The 20,441-nt window shown below is 27.6% G+C and overlaps 4 protein-coding genes across 4 annotated transcripts; 3 read left to right on the top strand and 1 right to left on the bottom strand.

The window, feature by feature from the left end:
- Positions 1-1,409: 1,409 nt before the first annotated feature.
- On the top strand, positions 1,410-3,181 carry MKS88_002408 (RNA-binding protein; the record flags this gene model as incomplete). The annotated part of the gene is made up of 4 exons (XM_067215414.1): positions 1,410-1,530; positions 1,685-1,783; positions 1,980-2,134; positions 2,456-3,181. 4 exons carry the CDS (start codon positions 1,410-1,412, stop codon positions 3,179-3,181), a joined length of 1,101 nt encoding a protein of 366 aa, XP_067073843.1.
- A 1,322-nt stretch (positions 3,182-4,503) lies between these two features.
- MKS88_002407 (elongation factor 1-delta) lies at positions 4,504-5,453 on the top strand (the record flags this gene model as incomplete). The annotated part of the gene is made up of 3 exons (XM_067215413.1): positions 4,504-4,628; positions 4,829-4,979; positions 5,259-5,453. 3 exons carry the CDS (start codon positions 4,504-4,506, stop codon positions 5,451-5,453), a joined length of 471 nt encoding a protein of 156 aa, XP_067073842.1.
- A 1,973-nt stretch (positions 5,454-7,426) lies between these two features.
- MKS88_002406 (ABC transporter I family member 1) lies at positions 7,427-17,663 on the top strand (the record flags this gene model as incomplete). The annotated part of the gene is made up of 6 exons (XM_067215411.1): positions 7,427-7,568; positions 8,109-8,211; positions 8,592-9,997; positions 10,481-14,165; positions 14,637-17,275; positions 17,551-17,663. The coding sequence occupies 6 exons, from the start codon at positions 7,427-7,429 to the stop codon at positions 17,661-17,663; spliced, it is 8,088 nt and encodes a 2,695-aa protein (XP_067073841.1).
- A 462-nt stretch (positions 17,664-18,125) lies between these two features.
- MKS88_002405 (uncharacterized protein) lies at positions 18,126-19,484 on the bottom strand (the record flags this gene model as incomplete). Its single annotated transcript, XM_067215410.1, has 1 exon — positions 18,126-19,484. One exon carries the CDS (start codon positions 19,482-19,484, stop codon positions 18,126-18,128), a length of 1,359 nt encoding a protein of 452 aa, XP_067073840.1.
- Positions 19,485-20,441: the final 957 nt, after the last annotated feature.

Genomic DNA, 20,441 nt, shown 5'->3' with positions numbered 1-20,441 from the left:
CTCTTTTAAATTAATGGAAACGCGCGCTTCTTTTTTTTTTTTTTTTTGTGTTTTAATTGTTAAGAGGCATAGTGAACATGCGCACGTACATACATAAGTATGTACATATATATATACATATATACATACATACATACATACATACATACATACATACATACATAAATATGCATTTATATTTATACATGTAGCATCCCCATTCTTTACGTGTTCATATCGTATACATTTATACACGCATATATGCGTACATGCTTTATTCTTAATTTTTATCTTATCTCTACATAAAAAGATGATAACATTTCACTTCGACTATGTTCTGTTCTTTTTTTCTTTTTTTATGTATATTTAGAAGACCAATTTATTATATATCGATTTATTTTATTTTTTAATTTCCAAATTTTCAATTAATATTTTTTTTTTATATAACTATTTTATAAAAAAGTTAATATATCAAAAAAAAAAAAAAAAAAAATATATGTCATAAAATAGGGCGCTCAGAATGTCAAAATATGCAGCAAAGGATGCCATAAAATATACCATGAAATATGGCATAAAATATGTCGTATAATATTTCATAAATTATGTCGTATAATATTTCATAAATTATGTCGTAAAATATTTCATAATTTGTGTCGTAAAATGTCAAAAATTATGCTATAAAATTTGGCATATGTTTTTGTTATCATACCAAAATACAAGAATAATAAAATTTGGTAGAATAATATTAGAGAAATGTTCTTTTAAATTGTACGATAGTATGATACGTAAATATATATATATATAAGGGTAAAAATAGTGTTACCTTTTTTTTTTTTCTAAAACAACAGAAACAAAAGGGATATCACAAAAAGGTGCATATCTTTCCATTACTAAATAGATGAAAAAATTATTTCGAAATATCCGCAAAGGATTTATTTCAAAGAATTTCATCATATATTAGGATAAAAAAAAAAAAAAAAATAGAACACGAATAACTATCATATTTTGTGTAAATAAATTATGCGTTAAAAGAATAGGCATATATGAAAAGCATAGAGGGAATATAAATACAAATAAAAATATAAATGTTCATAAGCAGTCATATTTTTCATCATGTATTATATAAATATTAGGAGATCTTAGAGAAAGTTGGTATTTTTGTAAAATTAAATCAATTATATTTAATGAAAAACGGTAGAACTATTTGAATGTTTCAGAAAAAATGCTCATTTAACTTATTCGTAGGTGGCGCATAGGTATATATACATACGTGTTAGGGACTCGTAATGTTTGCACAAATATATATATGTATATATATATGTACCCTTATATACATATATGTGTATTACGAACATGTGTTAAACTGCTTTTTTTGAATTTTACATGTAAGAAAAAGGATAGGGTATAGTAGTCCGATCGTCCAAACAAATATGGGTATATTTGATAAGATAAGAGATATTGAAAGGTTAAACGAAGCAGAACTGAATAACATTGGAAACGGAGACAGTTCGTGGCACGATCAATACAAAGACTCAAGTTACATTTACATAGGTTGGAAAAAATTATACCATTATTTAGAGAGTACACTTGTACGGGCCCATGTACATGTGCGTACACATGCATATATACATGCACTTACCCATGTACATATACTTCTACATGTACGTATACCCCTGTGAAAATGCACACCTTTTTGTTGTATCAGGTAATTTAGATAACAGACTAACCGAGGGGGATATCGTAATTGTATTTTCCCAATATGGGGAACCTATTGATGTTAACCTAGTTCGGGAAAAAGAAACAGGTAAATAAAGAAATCGATTGTTCAGTAATTATGATGCAAAAGCATACTGTATAAAATGGAGGAGACCGTCCAATTTATACTATCGTTTTTATTGTGCCACTGGAAGCAGCAATACTATTCAAAGTAGCTTCATCTAAAGGAGATTAATTTTTGCTTGTATAATTCATCCCTCCCCCTTCACATTTTTTTTTGTTAGGTAAATCAAAGGGATATTGTTTCCTTGCCTATAAAGACCAGAGAAGCACGGTACTAGCTGTTGATAACCTGAACGGTTACAAACTTTTAGATAAACCTTTAGTTGTTGATCATGTGTCAAATTATAGACTTCCCCATAATTATACGGAAGACGGCGTAATTTTTAATTCGTGCATTTTAAATCGTCATTTTGTTCATCCTTTTTTTTCGTCCTTTTTTTTCATCCTTTTTTTTCGTCCTTTTTTTTCATCCTTTTTTTTCATCCTTTTTTTTCGTCCTTTTTTTTCATCCTTTTTTTTCATCCTTTTTTTTCGTCCTTTTTTTTCATCCTTTTTTTTCGTACCTTTTTTTCGTCCTTTTTTTTCGTCCTTTTTTTTGGTTCTTTTTTTTTGTCTGTTTTTTCTTATTTTTACTTTTTACATTTACACAACCTTATTGGATTAATTTTTCGGCATTTTTATTCATTATTTCATGCAGAATAAAGAGGAGTACAAACCGACTGGGGCCGAAGGAAAAGGTATAGGTGTGTGTAACGTGGTTCAAAGTGAAATAAATCTATCGAAAGCTTTTGAAAAAATTAAGAATAAGTTTCATGAAGAAAAGAGAAAGAAACTACTAGATGCAGATGAACTGTGGGTTTTAAATTTTGAAAAGTCAATAAAAGAAAATTCGATGAGCAATAAAGAAATAAACGATTACGATGAACTTGATACTGCTGATAGGGGTAGAGTCAACACTCATGAAGGAAAAAACGATAAATCGTGCAAAAAGCACAGTCATGATAGGAAGCCTATTGATGATAAGAAGCACATTTATGATAAGAAACACAGGCATGATGAGAAGCATAGTACAGATAGGAAGCACATTTATGATAAGAAACACCGGCATGATGGGAAGCATATTGATGATAGGAAGCATAACTATGATAAGATACACAGGCATGATGAGAAGCATAGTACAGATAGGAAGCATAGTTATGATAAGAAACACCGGCATTATGGGAAGCACATTGATGATAGGAAGCATAGCTATGATAAGATACACAGGCATGATGAGAAGCATAGTGCAGATAGGAAGCATAGCTATGATAAGATACACAGCAATGATGAGAAGCATAGTACAGATAGGAAGCATAGTTATGATAAGATACACAGTGATAATAAGAAACGCAGACGTGAGAAGAAGCAAGGTAGAAAAAGATGAAACTTAATTTACGAGAATATACAAGAATCCAGTAAGGAAGAAAAAACAATAATAAATAAATGAATAGGTAAATGTCAAAATAAATGACCAAATAGGGTAAATAAGAAGGGGATGATAGAAGGACCGACAGAATTTATACTACTGGTGGCAGAAATAAATTATAGTCAAAATGTCAGCTTTTTTTTTTTTTTTTTTGTCGAAGTTAGCCTAATTCTCTCTCATTATTAACTACTTTTTGTACTTCATATTGTAGATGTGAAAAGGATAAAGAAGTAAATATGTATTATTAAAAAACTGAGAAAAAGTTTTATGATACAAAATGAAAAACGACCAAATGCAACTACTTAAGAAAGCGTGCTTACACAAAATACACACCACCTACTTAGCATGAGGCCTTGCGTATTAGCACTACAAGGAACCGCAACATTTCTACTCATGCTATTTTTTGAGAATAAAAAATATTGTATATTATATTATATGTACATATAATGTATTTAAAAAAAAATTTTTGTGCAATATTTTTAAAATTTTTGTAAGTATAATATTATGCTTTTTTTTTAACGCCACAACGTTGTTATTTTAAATGAATTTTTCCTTTTTTTTTAGTACGTAATTGTCTATTTTAATTAAATTTTTTTTTTTTTTTGTAAAGCATAAAATTTATTATGTTCATATTTTTTAAATAATATTTTAACCCCTACTTTTTTCTCAATTTTTATTAAAAAGTGTTAATTAAAAAGAAGGAAAACGTTAATTACGGTAAAGTGAAATAAAAAATAAAGAAAAAAGCGAATTAAATGAATATTCAAATATTTAAAGGAGGAAACGAACATGCAACAAAAAAACGTCAAATGCGAAGGGGGCATGTATGCATATCGGCGTAAAAACAAGTCGCCGGGATTTCACATTTGAAACAAAATGCCTTTAAAGAAAAAAAAAAAAAAAAAATATATATATATATATATATATATATATTTAGCGTTTAAGATACGAGCTGTGAAATAAATAAAAAAATGTTTTAAAAAAATATTATTTCATATCTTCTCTTCTCATTTTCATTTTGCTAAGAGGATTACAGAATTTTCTTATAACTTAAAACCATTTACTGAACGCGCTTTAATGATAATACGTATACGAAGGATAAAAAATATAATTTCGCAATTGCATAAAATCATTTCGACGGAGTATTTAAAAAGAATAAAGAAAAAAGGTTTTAGCACAGGATATTCATACACCCCCAAAAAAAAAGTAGGAGTAAAAAAAAAAAAAAAAAAAAAAAAGAAAAACGGAAGAAAAAGAACAAAAGGACGTAAAAACGCAAAATGGCAAACACGTATGACGAACTGTATGTCCCTCTAAGTTATTATATTCTACATAATGAAGGGAGCGAAGAGAGAGCGGGAAAGGAGCATCTTAATAAAAAAGGGAAGAAGCAAGTAATTAACAAGTAAGGGGAAAAAAAGAAAAAAAGGGAAAAAAAGAGAAAATGAATAAGAAATGAGACGAATGAGAAAAAAATAAAGATTTGACATATTCAAACTCCGAACAGCGTAGATATAGATATGCATATATATATATAGTAGTACCCCCATGTGTTGAGTAAAATATTTATAAAAAAATATCTTTTTTTTGTTTTGACTTGAACAGATCTTCCCTAATAATCGATATAAAACCCTACGGGGAGGATACAAATTTAGACGACGTGTTAAAACTTGTAAAGGATATTGAAATGGAGGGATTAACATGGGGCAAGGCTCATAAGAAAACTCCATTTGCTTTTGGTCTCTTTAAGCTACAGGTACTATGTTCTTTTAATCTTTTCAGTGTGTTTCAGAATTATTCTATATACACATTTAAATTATTATTTAAAGAGTATATTAATTTCATTTTTTTACATGTGCATCATTATTTTAGCTGCATTTTTTTAGTATTATATAACAGCTAATTCTAAGTAGATGAACAGGTGTATCACCTTTTAAACGGGTTATTGTGTTGTGCTGTGTTATGTAGTTCTATGTTATTCTGTGCAGTGTTATGGTGTGTTATATTATTCTTTTTTTTTCCTCCCCCCTTCCAGGTCACATGTGTAATTGTAGACGATTTAATTAACACAGATGAACTGATTGAAATGATAGAAAACGTAGGGTTAAGTGAGGACCAACTTAAAAAGAAAAAAGAATTACAAGAACGAATGGAAGAAGATGAAGACATAGACGAAGAAATTGAAGGACTTGTTCAGTCCGCTGAAATTATTTCTTTTAATAAATTATAGTCTTTTTTAGTTGTGTTTTTTCAGGAGCTATCATCTTTCGTGTGATATATATATCTACATAGGATTATATGTTAGCACATTACAATGTTCTCATACATATACATATATATAAACACGTATACATATAGACGTATACATATAGACGTATACATATAGACGTATACACATAGATGTAAACATATAAACGTATACATAAATGTAACATGTTAATAGGCATAGTTTTGCAAGTGAAAACCGCTTAAAGTTTTAAGGAAACTTTTTTTTTTAAAAAATTTTTTTTTTTTTATTCTGGGGGGTTGAAGAAAAATGAAATAAAGCAATATTCAGAATGCAAAATTGTTGGAATAATTGTTTGCAAAGTTTTTATTAAAATTACACAAAAAGCTGTATACTATACAAGATGTTGCTTTAAATTGTTGTCTCTAGTTTTTGGAAATTCATTATAAGGAATAAGAGTTATTACCAATATTAAAAATATATATATATATATATATATATATATTTTATACAGAAGGAATAATAAATTAATGTATTATTATAAAGATAAATAAAAAAATGATAACTGCAGTATGAATTGGTTTATATATGTATAAGTACATATATATACGTGTAAATGTATATGGACGCATAAATGTATATGTGTATATATGTACATATATACGTTGTATATATAAATTTATTTTTTCACATATTTTGTTCTAACCTTGGATATTCCATTTTTTTATTTCGAACTTCTATCATAAAAATGAAAAACAAAAATTTTTATTCCCCACCCTTCATTTAAAAATATTCTAAAATTATTAGATTTATGGAAAAAAATAAAATGAATGAAATGAATTCAAAAGAAATAATATAGAACAGAATTATGAAAAATGAAATAAAATAGAACATAATAAAGTATAATAAAGTAAAATAAAGCAAAATAAAGTAAAATAAAGCAAAATAAAGTAAAATAAAGTAAAATAAAGTAAAATAAAGCAAAATAAAGTAAAATAAAGCAAAATAAAGTAAAATAAAGCAAAATAAAGTAAAATAAAGCAAAATAAAGTAAAATAATGCAAAATAAAGTAAAATAAAGCAAAATAAAGTAAAATAAAGCAAAATAAAGTAAAATAAAGCAAAATAAAGTAAAATAAAGCAAAATAAAGTAAAATAAAGCAAAATAAAGCAAAATAAAACATAATAAAACATAATAAAGCAAAATAAAACATAATAAAACAAAATAATATAACAAATGATGTTTTTTTTCTCATTCTCGTATTCGCCTTTTTTTTTTTATTTTTCCATTTACCTTTTCCCGTTTTTACAAACTTTTATTTAGGAAATTTCATTAAATTATAGAACATCAAATTTCCAATTATTTTGGATGGTTTATCGTATATAATATATATATATATATATATATGTATATATATATGCATATATATATGCATATACCATTTCTGAAATATTTAGAACAAAAAATTGCAGTTTTTTTTCTTTTTATTTAGTTTTTTTTTTTTTTCTTTTAATGTAGTAAAAGTTTTTGAAACATCTTTAAAAAAAAAAGGCTTTTTACACGTATATATTTACACATATATGTATATAATAAATATATTATATTTATATGACCATTTTGTTTTACTGCGATTATACGCTAGATTAATGTATGGTAAAAAAGGAGAAAAAAGGGTTCCTTTACTTTTACCTTTACTTTTACCTTTACCTTTATCTTTTACACCTATTTGTTTTCGTATTACATTCGTGTTATTTTTAAGATGAAATTTTTTTTTTTTTTTTTTTTTTGTATTTGATGAATATTATAATTTATTTTCTGCAAAAAGGAGTATTATATATATAAATATATGTGTTTGTTTTGTGTTTTGTTTTTTTCCTAATACATAGTATATATTATGTTGGTTACGTTCCTTTATTTTTCTCCTTTTCGTTATTTTTAACTATTTTTAAAAATAACATTAGTTCATCAAGTTATAATGAAGATCCGTAAGCTATACGGTTTAGTAAAGAAGACGTATTATGAAAAAAGAAAAGATCTGTTTCTTTATTTTTTCTTTTTACTAATACCTTTTTTGTTAATATCATTTCATTTGTTTCTGAGGAATATAAGTGATAAATGTAAGTTGTGAAAAAAAAAAAAAAAAAAAAGGAAAACACTTCTTCAGTAGTTTGTGTTTAATATGGTTGTCCGCTTTATTTCCGTCGGAAATACTCATCCTTATGTGTACATATACATATACTTAAACATACCCATATATATACAATATTTTATACTTAATACTCATCGTGCGATATTTATCTTTTTTTTCCTGCATTACAAGGGAAACTCTGAGCTCATTGCCATTTTGTAATTTTTTTATTCATGTATAAAAGTATTTATTTAAAATCGTAACAACGTCGAAATTATATTTTATGTTTTTTTTTCTTTCCCAGCCTTTCCTTCTTTCAGTCGTTTCTTCGTTTATATATAATTGCATTATTATTATTTTCCCTTCTCATTACGTTGTTGTTAACATTATTATACTAATTAAAAGTTTTCTTTCTGTTTGTTAAGAAAATTGAAATATTTTTCAAGACTAATATTTTGTATTTTTCGCATTAACTCCTCTACATTAGATATTGTGTCACTTTTTTTTTTTTTTTTTTTTTTCCTTTCAGACTCGTTAGAGATATATAATAATTTTTCAGAAAATGATAAGGTAGATTTGAATGATACCATAAGGCAATATGTCTTGTTCCTGAGCAATGAATTGTGCTCAAAGTAAGTGGACAGAAAAGAAAAAGTAGTGCTAATTTTACAATTTAATAAATAAAATAAAATAAAATAAAAAATACTATTGGATTTTAGATTAATGAAAAAAAAAAAAAAAAAAAAAATATCGTTAAATTTGCATTTAAAGAAAAAGTAGTGCTAATTTTGCAATTTGGAGAATGTATCAAATGTGTTCCATATAAAAATAAATTGACATACGTTTCACGTGTATAGTTAGCATTTTGCTAACCTCTGCTTCCGTGTGTTCATTTTTTCCTCAATTAGGTCGCCAATCTATGTACATATATATATGTTTATACGTATGCATATTTTCCTCCTCCGTCCCCACCCCAAACCCCCATTTAATTATGCATTTTTTTGAAACACAGGGAGATAGGAGACACGGTGTACGTAAATCATATATGTGTTACTCCCGAGAATGAAATATCGAAGTCTTTTTTATCATATGCTGAGGAAAATGGTTTGAATATATTTCAAGTTTACAAAAATGAAGAGGAGTGCTTGAAAAATGTAAAGTATGCTATTCAACTTAAACCAGGAGAAGTGAAAAAATTAAAAAAAAAAAAAAAAAAAAGGGAAAGACATAACGAGGATAATTTGAAAGGAGAAAATAAGTCCATATTGTTGAACAAATTGAAAAATAATATAAGACATGATGACTCGTTAAATTTAGATGATTTATACAGAAATGTTTATTCAAGTGAACAGTATGACAACATATTAAACTTACAAATAGATGAAAATACTATTAAACAAGTTAAAAAATTAAGATTATATAAATTATTTATTAGGGATATAAAAAATTTAAAAGATGAAAATAAGTATAAAGATTTTTTTAGTGATGAAAAAAAAAAATTATTTTTTTTCAATTTTGTGAAAAGCAATTTAATTGAAACGAATTTATCATGTGGATTACTCGATATTGAAAAGGTCAGCTATGTGAAGAAGAACAACAACAATAGTAGTAACAATAATAGTAGCAGTAACAGTAACAAATTGAGTTTCTCGTACGTGTATGGTCGTAGGGGAAAGAAACCCTCCAAAAGTGTTAACGGTACATGGGAGGACCATGATGATACGAATACTGGCGCTCTTAATAGTGGGAGGAGTACGAAAGGTGTAAACAGTTCTAACAGTGCTCTCGTCGCTGTTTCCAACAACTGCGACAAGGAATGCGAAAGGGGGAAAGATATACCCTCCGCGTACCCCAGAGAAGAAGTCAGCAGAGAAGAAGTAAACAGCGATGAAGTAAACAGCGATGAAGTAAACAGTGTTGAAGTAAACAACGATGAAGTAAACAGCGATGAAGTAAACAGTGCTGAATTGGATAAGGCGGACGTGTACGAGGAAAAGGGTAGGGGCGGAAGGCCAAATAATTTTATATACAACTACGAAAAGGGAATAATTAAAAATGTCAGTTACAAAATAAGAGTGGGTGACTACGCTTTGTTAAGCGCAAGTGAAAAATATTTTTTCAACGATATAAACATAAACTTAAAACAAAATTTTATCAGTTTTAACACTGTTGATGACTTGTCTTTTAATGTGTATTTTAACGAGTGGTATTATAGTAGCTTTTTCATAGTCCTAGAGTATCAGTTTAACTTGTTCTTGTTGCAGTATAATGCGGATATGTTAGAGAGGGAAAAGAGCAATAGATGGGAAATGGAAAGAGGAGAAGGAAGTATCCATGAAAAAGATAAAAAACATAGGAATAATGAAGGGGTAAAGATTTCTTTGAACGATTTTTTTGTATATAAGATGCCAATAAAGAGTATGAAAATAAACGCATTTGATACACTTGAAAAGAATATTTTCCGAGTAGTAATATTTTTGTGTGTTTGTTTATTCATTGTAAATATATGTTTTGATATAAACAAAGAGAGAAGGATAAATATGGAAACATTTCTTTATTGTATTAAAATAAATAAATATTATTATTATTATTCCTGGATTTTGTTTTATTTTATTGTGTTGTTCTTTTATAATATAATATTTACATATATTATTTATTATTATATATACAAAAGTTTGATGAATTATTTTTTATTATATTTATATATATTTTTTTTTATTATGAATAGTCTTTTGTTTACAGTAATATGTATGCATTTTTCAAATAATAGCGCAATAAATTATATTGCTTCTTTTTTATTGTTTTTTCTTTTTTCATCTTTTCGATTGATCATACATTCAGGAGCCGGGAAAGTTTTAATATTTTTTGTTTTGTTAATTCCGCACACCTCCTTTTGTTTAGCTTTAGATTTTATTTTTATATTAATTAAAAATAATATAAAAATAGATTATATGCAAATGTTTATCAAAATTGAAAATATATGTTTAATGCACCTGCTGTTTTATTCCTTCTTCTCCTTTATCTTGTTAATATGTATTTTAACCTTCATAATTTATTACAAAAATAGAAATTTAGGAAATTTATGTCTAAAAAGTATGAACAGTACTAGTACTACTAGTAGTAGCAGCAGCAGAAGTGGCATAAGGCCAATGTACAGAAATTGCTTTATGGTGGACCTCAATGAAGAAATGGATCGGGATGCTCCGAAATGCTTCTCAGTTTTGAAGGGAAATTCAGGAAACGCTGCAAAAGTTAGAGGAGGGAGAGAGAGCTTTGGAATTGGAGAAAAAAAAAATAAAAATAATAAAAATAAAATTAGTAATTATACCCATAATCGTGATGATAATCATAATAATAGTAATATTAGTAATGGTAGTAATATTACTAATGGTGGTAATATTACTAATGGTGGTAATATTACTAATGGTGGTAATATTACTAATGGTGGTAATACAAATAAAATTATGTCTAATAAATGCGCCGAAATGAACTGTAGAACTAGCATATCCCCAAACAATACTTACCTAGTTAACGGATCGCACAAGGGCAGAAGGAAAAAGAGGATGAACACAAGTGACTGCTATCTGTTTATTCAGAATATAAACAAATTTTATGGAAAGAAACATATATTAAAAGATGTGTCCTTAACTTTAAGAAGTAACAGAATATTCGTTTTGTTAGGTGAGAACGGATCGGGGAAATCTACACTCATTAACATTATCACACAGATGATAACAAAGAATAGCGGTGAAATTAGTTTTCTCAAAAATACTGCTAAAAGCAAGACGAGAAAGGATTGTAGCATACAGATCCGTAAGAGTAACAGTAACATTAGCACAAAGGATAGCGGCAATGGTTACAGTAACATAAATCCAAACATTAACCATAACAGGAGTTACAGTAATATGGACAACTTATTTTTATTTAGTACGTTCATAAGGGGTAGTCGTGTAATTCCATATTTTAAAAATAAATTCAATAAGGATAAAAAGAAAAATGATTTAGAAATTAGCTACTGCAGCCAGAATGTTATACTGTATGAGAATTTAACCTTCTACGAAACGATTAAAATTTTTCTGTTATATTATAACAAGAATATGGATAAATATTTAAAAAAAAAAAGGACGTTAAAAATTATGAATGATTTAAATTTAAGCTCATATTTAAATGTACCGATAAAAAATTTAATAGATGAAGTAAAAAAAAAAATTTCTATATTTATTTGTTTTCTTGTAAAAAGAGATATATATATATTAGACGAACCATTCATTTCGTTAGATATAAAAACGAAAACGAAATTGTTCAAATTTTTTGATAAAATAAAAAAAAATAATATAATTTTTATATGTACTCATGATATTTATGAAGCTAATAATTTTGCAAATGACATTGCAGTAATTAAAAATGGGGAAATTATTTTTAATGGTTCAAAACGACAATTCCAAAAATTGATAGACTATAAATTCATTTTAAATATTAATTTTACTTCAACAGAAAGTGGAAAAGAGTTAGCTACTTGTTTAAGTAAGGAAAAAATTATGCAATCACTTACTGGTGTATCAAATGGAAGTAGTGAAGGTACATCATATCATGGTTGTAGTAATGACCATGCTCATCTCCGAAACGGTAGTGATGAAGAACAAAACAGCAAAAAATATGATATAGCTAATACTAGTAGTATCCCTACAGACGGTAAAAATCTATTCGACTTTTTAGTAGGTAATTTAAGGGAAAAGGATGTAAACCCCGATGTAGTAAAAAAGAACATTATAAATTTTATTAGAAGTGTCCGAAAAGAACATAAAAATTGTTTTATCTTTTTCAATAAAAATTATATTTATTGTACATATAAAATAAATGAGTTAGATACATTGAAAAATGTGTTAAGTGTTTTAAACAGATTTAAAAGTATGGTTACATATCAATTAAAAACAGTAGATATATATTATACGTATATATATATCTATACATATAATGAGAAGAAAAAACTTTTGAAAAATGTGCATGACAAAGATATCAGACAACTAATTAAGATGGACCCCCTCTTTTATTTATTTTTCAATAATTTCAAATATTTTAATGAGTTGAATAGCTCGTTGTTTACTAGTGGCAAAAATGAGGGCAGAACAATCTTTCAAGACGCTAGCTATTTAAATGATATACTGGTTAGTAGTAAAAAGGGAAGCAATCAAAACGGTAAAGGAGGGAACAGAGGAGCGGAAAACAGAGCAGACACTAGAGCATATCACGAACTTATTGCTGACGATTACAAAGCAGATGAACGAACAGAAACGGGGGAAAAGAAGCGGATAGTCGGTTCGACGCAGGGACATCCTCCATGGAAACTATTTCAAAAGAAAGAAGATGGAAATTTTGTAAAGCAAATGATTACTTTCTTTTCAACATACATCAGTCCAACACTATTTATGAAATTAAAGAAGGACTTAAGTAACACAAGTTTTTACTGGTACAAATTTCTAGTACCGCTATTAATGTTATCCTTTGGTCTATTCATAATAAAATGTGGGTCCCTCCTTGGAAGAGTGCAGAACATTACATTAGACTACTCAACTATTACATCTAACTTCTTGCAACAGAGCACAGTAAATTATTATATCATATATACGTCTCATATAAATTCAAATAAAGATACTGAGAGTGATACTGAGAGTGACGATATTGTTTCCATGAATTCTGGTAAGAGTAACGAGGATAGAGACACGCACATGAAGTGGACACCAAAATGGCGCTTTAAAAAGGGAGATATAAATAGGGGAGTGGATATTGACGAGAACATCGGCATGAACAGAATTCAAAATAGCAAGGTGAACGGTGCAGAAAATTTCCTTACATTGGCAAATATACAAAGTGGTGGTTACTACAAAAAGGGTGCAGAAAATTCGTTCAATCATTATAATAACACGATCAGTACTCTTCTTGAAAAATATTGTTTAAAGGAAAAAATTAATTACATCGATGAGGTTATTAAGGAGGATAATTTATATGATGATGTCATTAACTACCTAGAAAGAAAAGCCCAATTACATAATGATATATCCTTAGGATCCTATATATTTTTTATTAATGAAAAACAAGCGAAGAAGGAGGACCGTTTGAATATGCATTACAATACAGAAGTAGAAATTAATGTGAGTTTGTTTTATAACTACACCTCAATTCATTCCAATGCTTACTACACCAATTCTGTTTTTAACATTTTGTCAGATTTTCAAAATTCCTTTCATGGCAATAGAATTTCGAAAGAAAAACGTATTCTAGATTACTATTTTGGAAGTAATAGTGGTGCTGATGATAAGTCGTCTAATTTTTTTACGCACAAAAAGGACAATCTCGGGGAGGGAAGCAATTATTATTATGTTAAATCGAACGACTACCCTATCGATGAAGAAGCGAATATGGTGTGTGATAGGGTAAGAGGAAGTAACTTTTACAACGATGATTGTGGCTTGAACAGTAGCGACGACTTAAATGCCCATTCAATGAAAAGCCGAGTAGATGATGTGGTGAAGCCCTTTGTAGAGGGAAAGAAAAGAATCGAGGTGATAAACGAACCGCTAACGATAAGGTTTCACGAGTATTTTATCCGAGACTTTTATATAAATATGTACGTATTTTTATCAATAGTAATTTTCTTTTGTGTATTTTTTGAAAAATTAAAAAATGAAATGGAGTACATGAAAATTTTCGAAAATTTTGATGTTCATAAATATGTACACTATTTCCAGATATTATTTTTGGGATATATATACTATATTGTTTATATCATATTTTTATTTTTAGTATTATATATGTTTGAATATAAAGTATTTTTGAATTCATCGTTTTTCTTTTTTCTTATGTTATATGGTTTTAATATATATCTTTCCATATGTTTATTTTCTTCATTATATTTACATAGTTACATTCTCTTTTTGTTTGTTAATTTTATTTTCTGTGGAATAATTACTATCGTTATTTATGTTTTACTTATTTTGTCATATGCATATAATAATGAAGTATTGATAAATCTATCTCATATATTTGTATGTATATTTAGAATACTAGATTCATTTACTTTATCTCATTTAATGAATATTAAAAGTCTGTGTTTGAATATGAAACGGCACCTAAAGCAAGTGGATGATGGATTTTTTCAAAGAGTAAAAGGAAACAACTTTTCAATAGCTGGACATCTCTTAGCTTCTTATGCAGCAAATGGTCATACAAACGGTGTTATAAGTAATATTATGAACAATGATTTTACAAATAATGGAGTATATGATGATGCTAATGTGCAAGAAGGAATGAAAAATATTTGTACAGACACCTACTCTTTTTTTAACACTACAGGGGATTTTCTATTTTTGTTTCTTAACTGTATAATATATTTACTCATAATACTTTTCAGTCTGTTACATTTCAAAAGAGAGAAAGAGCATCAAAGAATACGACAACGAAGAAGTATTACCAATAATTATAAAGATACAAGAGGAAAAAAATATACCTTTTTCATAAAACACTTTTACTTGTCAAATAAAGAATATAAAGAAGAGGATGAAGAAAAGGAGAGTAGTAAATTCTTTTTTCAATTTTGGACCAATATAAAACAGTTTTTTAGCTTCACAGGAGGAAATTCGGACGATACTGCTTACAAAAAATTAAATTCCGCTGATATGGGCCCCGGGGGAGGAGTACGGTATGTACTGAATGAAGGAAAAAAGAATGAAAAAAGGGTGGAAGCGAAAATAGAGAAAGAAGCAAAAGTAGACGAAGAAGCAAAAGTAGACGAAGAAGCAAAAGTAGACGAAGAAGCAAAAGTAGACGAAGAAGAAGAAGAAGAAGAAGCAAAAGTAGTAGAAGAAGAAATAAAGGGGAAACATTTAAGTAACGATAACGACGCCACAGAGTCCATCAGCAATGATCGAAGAGATAACAACTGCTTTCGAATTAATGAAAAATATATTTTAAAAAATTTAAACGTGAAAATGGAACCCTACAAAATTTATACCTTTTCATCTATCTTTAATAACGATTTGAACATCCTTTATTTTTTTAAATTTTTCTTTTCGAAAAATAGCGATCATGTTATTTTGGGAGAAGAGAATAACGATAGTAGTAGTACTACTAAAAGTATTATTAGGAGTCGCATTTCATCTAGTAACGAAAAAACCACATCAACGACCAATAGGAGTACCACTCCAATTTCCATCAGGAGCAATAGTGAAATTACTTCATGCCATTATACCAATGAAAAGAAGAAGAATGGTGTGAAAAATCATACAGGGTTTTATGCAGAGAAAGTCCGAAAGCTTAATGAGAACAATTATAAAATAGTGTTAGTACCTAGCATGTCTATATATGAACATTTTAAGGTTATTTTAATATTTAAAAAAATTAAACTGAGTAATATAGAAGTATTGTATATTATTAATATGTTAATGCTTATAGTTAATCTAAAATGTGATATACATATTAACTGTGATCAACTAAGTGGAGGAATGAAAAAGAAAGTTGAACTAATGATTAACTTGTTAAGAAAAGATGAAATTATTTTCTTATATAAACTGAATGATAATATTGATTTTTGCTCACAAATTTATATAAATATTATTTTAAAAAATATACTTATGCTTAACCAGTTTCAACATAGAACGAAAGGCGATGTTTTGAATAAATGGGATAATTACGATACAAGTGAATCACATTCAAGGCATGTAGTTGTGAGATCGGCAGAGCAAGGGTGCCGCGTACGCAGCGAAGATAAAAAGGACATGCTCATTTGCAGAACTAGTGGTGTTAGCGGTGTTAGCGGAGTAAGCGGTAGTCGTAGTAGCAGTAGCAGTAGCAGTGGCAGGTGCGAGGGGAGAATCGATGATCAGAGCAGAAATGATAACCCATGGGAGTGTCTAATATCGTCGAATCTAAGAAGCGTGAATGAAAATATTATCGATTCATTTATAAAGGAAAACATATTGAAAATAAAATTTGCATTTAAGAATTTTGTCGTTTACACTCACATATACACGGATATACTATATTATGACTATTTATATTTATTTAACAAGAACAGAATTACGTATAAGAATTATTCAAATAATATAATTCGCAGTTTTAAAAATTACTACTTGTTTGAAGTAAAATTAAAAGGAATACATGAAAATAAGATAAACGAATATATACAAATGTTTTTCTGTGCAAACAGTCATGCGTTCACGAAGCTGCAAAAAGTGGTGCGGATGTATAATAAAAATGATAACAAGTATAAACATATCCATAACATGTCTCTATCATATGACGATAAACAATCAAATTGTGTTATTTCATTTCTTGAAAAGAATGCCAAAAGAAATTTTTTAAACTTACATAATTTATATTATATTTTCAAAACAATGAAGAAAAGAAAAAATGACAAAAAAAAAAAAAATAATTTAATTACTCTTTCAAAATTTCATAAAGTCCTGCTCAACTTAATCATTGACAAGCTTTCATATGTCCATTCCTACTTAAACAGAAACAAAAACATTTCACTTTTTCATTTATTTAAATTTGTAATATGTGAAGTAGCCCATAAAAATGTGCAAAATTTTCTTATGAAATATAAGGCAATAAAAAAGGTCCACTCGGAAATGATATCGTCCAACCATTACTCGTTTATCTTAAAAATTCAGGACAATAAGCACTTTTTCAAGTTGCTAGGTACCGCGAAAAGATTTTCACCTTACTTTGTTAGCAAGTTGATGTGTGCATATGTAAATACCTACGTGTATACATAAATACCTACATGCTTACGTAAATACCTACATGCTTACGTAAATACCTACATGCTTACGTAAATACCCACATGCTTACGTAAATACCTACATGCTTACGTAAATACCTACATGCTTACGTAAATACCTACATGCATACGTAAATATATACATCCCCACACTTGCGTAAAAACGTCTGCATTTTTCCCCTTCCCCTTGCAGAAATAGACAAGAGACTTAAATTCAGCGACAAAGAAATTGAAGTGCAGCAAGTGGACATCAATAACGTTAACGCAAATGACATTTTCCTGTTAATATTCAAAAAGTTACTATGACATAATTAATTTTTTTTTTTTATGCATCGAGGAACTGTAATTGTTTTTTTTTTTTTTTTTTCCCCTTTTTTATGAACAATTCATTTTGTATTTTAGCACTCTTTTTTTTTAAACTTTATAATTTGTTTAAAAAAAAAAAAAAAAAAAAAAAGATGAACAAAAGGGTGGCCAGAAAAATGGAAAAAACAGTCCAAGAAAAAAAAATTAATCAGCATGTGTACTTTTAAAAAAACAAATTTTTTAATGCTCAAAGTTATTTGATTAATGGTATTTTTACATAGTGAATATGCCATGTTTACGTATATTTCTAAATAAATTAGTCAATTATGCTTATTTTGTCCATTTGTCAATTTTACCTATTTTGTCAATTTTACCTATTTTGTCAATTTTACCTATTTTGTCAATTATGCATATTTTGTCAATTATGCATATTTTGTCTACTAGTCATTTTTTTTTTTTTTTTTAAAGCTTATATGTTGTGCTGTGTAGTACTGATTTTATTACTTTTGCACTTTTCCCCAAATTGTGATTCATCATTTGAATTGTACTGTTTATTTTATTTGCCTCTTTTGATATTATACTTATGCTAATTTCGTTATTTAATAATTTTTTGTAAATTTTTAATAACTTCTCATTATTTTCATTTAAATTAATGCGAAAGATATTTTCAATAAATAATGATATGTCATTGTAATTAATTCCAAGTGTTAATGACTTCACGTACGTAAATAATATGTGCAACGTTCTTATATCCTTCTTTCTACTTTCTAAATATTCTACGCATTTTTTTAATTCAAAATTTAATAAGTAAATATAATTCATTATTCTTTTATACATATTTTCATTTAAACATAAATTTAAAAATAAAAAAAAGGACAACAAAATGCTTGCAACGTTTTCATTTTTGTTAAAACATTTTTTGTAGAACAACGATTCATACATATCAGCCTTATAAACAATATCTTTAAAATTTTTGTACATGTTTGTTTTTCGAAGTGATAGTACACTGTTATAATTTATAACTATCATTTTGTTTGTTAATAATTCTGTACTCTTTTCATTCTTTTTCATCATTCGTATTATATCAAAAATATTCATTTCTCCCGATTTTGTAAAGCAGTTATAAATATATTTGTAATATCTCATGTTATCACAAAAATTTTCATCCGACACTTCTACAAATTTTATTATTTTACCAAGTTTATTACGTACACGATCCAAGTTAGAAAGCAAATTAATGCTATCTATGTCTACCATGGTATGTACATTTTCCTTCTTTTTTTTTAATTTTTTCTTAGCGTGAAGGCTATTCTTTATACAACTAAGTGTATTCCTTATCTCATCTATTCTTGCAACAACGCCCTTGCCGCAGTTGTAACTGTTGCAATGGATGCAGTACGTGCAGTTCGTATGATATGTACTTAATGCACAATATGTACAATATGTACCATGGGCATAACTGCCATGCCTCTTTACTGATATCAGTTTAATTTTTACATTTGCGGGAATGATATTGTAATGAGGTTCCTTTTGAATAGGTATTTCCTTTCCTATAAAATTTTTAAAGGACCTTATTGAATTAATACTATTATATATGATACCTGAGTTATTTTTTCTGTCCTTTGACTGAGTAGTGATACTATCGTAAAATATTTTATAATCGGTTATGTCTTCTTTACCTTCATATGCAAACTTTTCAAAATTTTCTTCATTAGCGTATTTGTAAAACTTTTCACTCTTGTATACCCTTTCCAATTCTTCATGTATTTCTTTCTCGAATGTACCAATTTCAAGGTCTTTTTTTCTTTGGCTTATAATCATTTTTTACTTACTACTCACCAGGTGGCTTTCTTGCCCTCTCACATTTACTCGTTTAAAAAAGAGAAAAAAAAAAAAAAAAAGGTTAAAATATAAGAATTTTAATGATAATATGAGCATGAATGTTAATGATAATCTGAGAGCGCGTGTTTGTTATAGTCTGAGCGTGAATGTTAGTTCCAATCTGACAATAGTAAAAAAAAATTAGGAACAGCAAAGAAATAAAAACCAACGTATAGGATGGATAAAATATGGAACATGTCGTTCACGTTAAAATGGAAGACAATGAAAATATCATAAGTAAATTTTATATGAACAAAAAAAGTGCACACTACATAAACGTAACATAAAAGTTTCAAACCAATATAATTCAATAGAAAAAAAAAAAAAAAAAAAGGACAAGCAGCAGTAACGGATAGAAAAAAAAAATTAAAACGCTACTGTGTTGTCATGAGAAGTAAAAGTAAAAAAAAAAAAAATGTCTCACCTTTTCACGCATGTGTCTGCATTCTGTTCAGTACAAGTATTTTCCGAAGTGCGAAGATGTGTATCAACCTATTTATTTATGCATGTATTATGTATGTACGTTTATATACGAATAAATATATAACCCCAAAAAAATGCTTCACCCGATTTAATCATAAATACAAATATTTGTACATATATTTGTACATACATTTGTACATATATTTGTACGTACATTTGTACATACATTTGTACATATATTTGTACATACATTTGTACATACATTTGTACATACATTTGTACATATATTTGTACATATATTTGTACATACATTTGTACATACATTTGTACATACATTTGTACATATATTTGTACATATATTTATACATATATTTATACATATATATATAAAAGAACCTCACATAATTTTAAGTACATTATGGACGATGGAATGTTACCGCAAAGCATGTTATTAAATGTATCACCAGTGAGCAC

Source organism: Plasmodium brasilianum, chromosome 8 (genome assembly GCF_023973825.1).
Source record: "Plasmodium brasilianum strain Bolivian I chromosome 8, whole genome shotgun sequence".
In the NCBI taxonomy this organism is placed as follows: Eukaryota; Apicomplexa; class Aconoidasida; order Haemosporida; family Plasmodiidae; genus Plasmodium; species Plasmodium brasilianum.
Note: the sequence above shows the minus strand (reverse complement) of the source record. Positions and strands in the feature narration are given on the sequence as shown.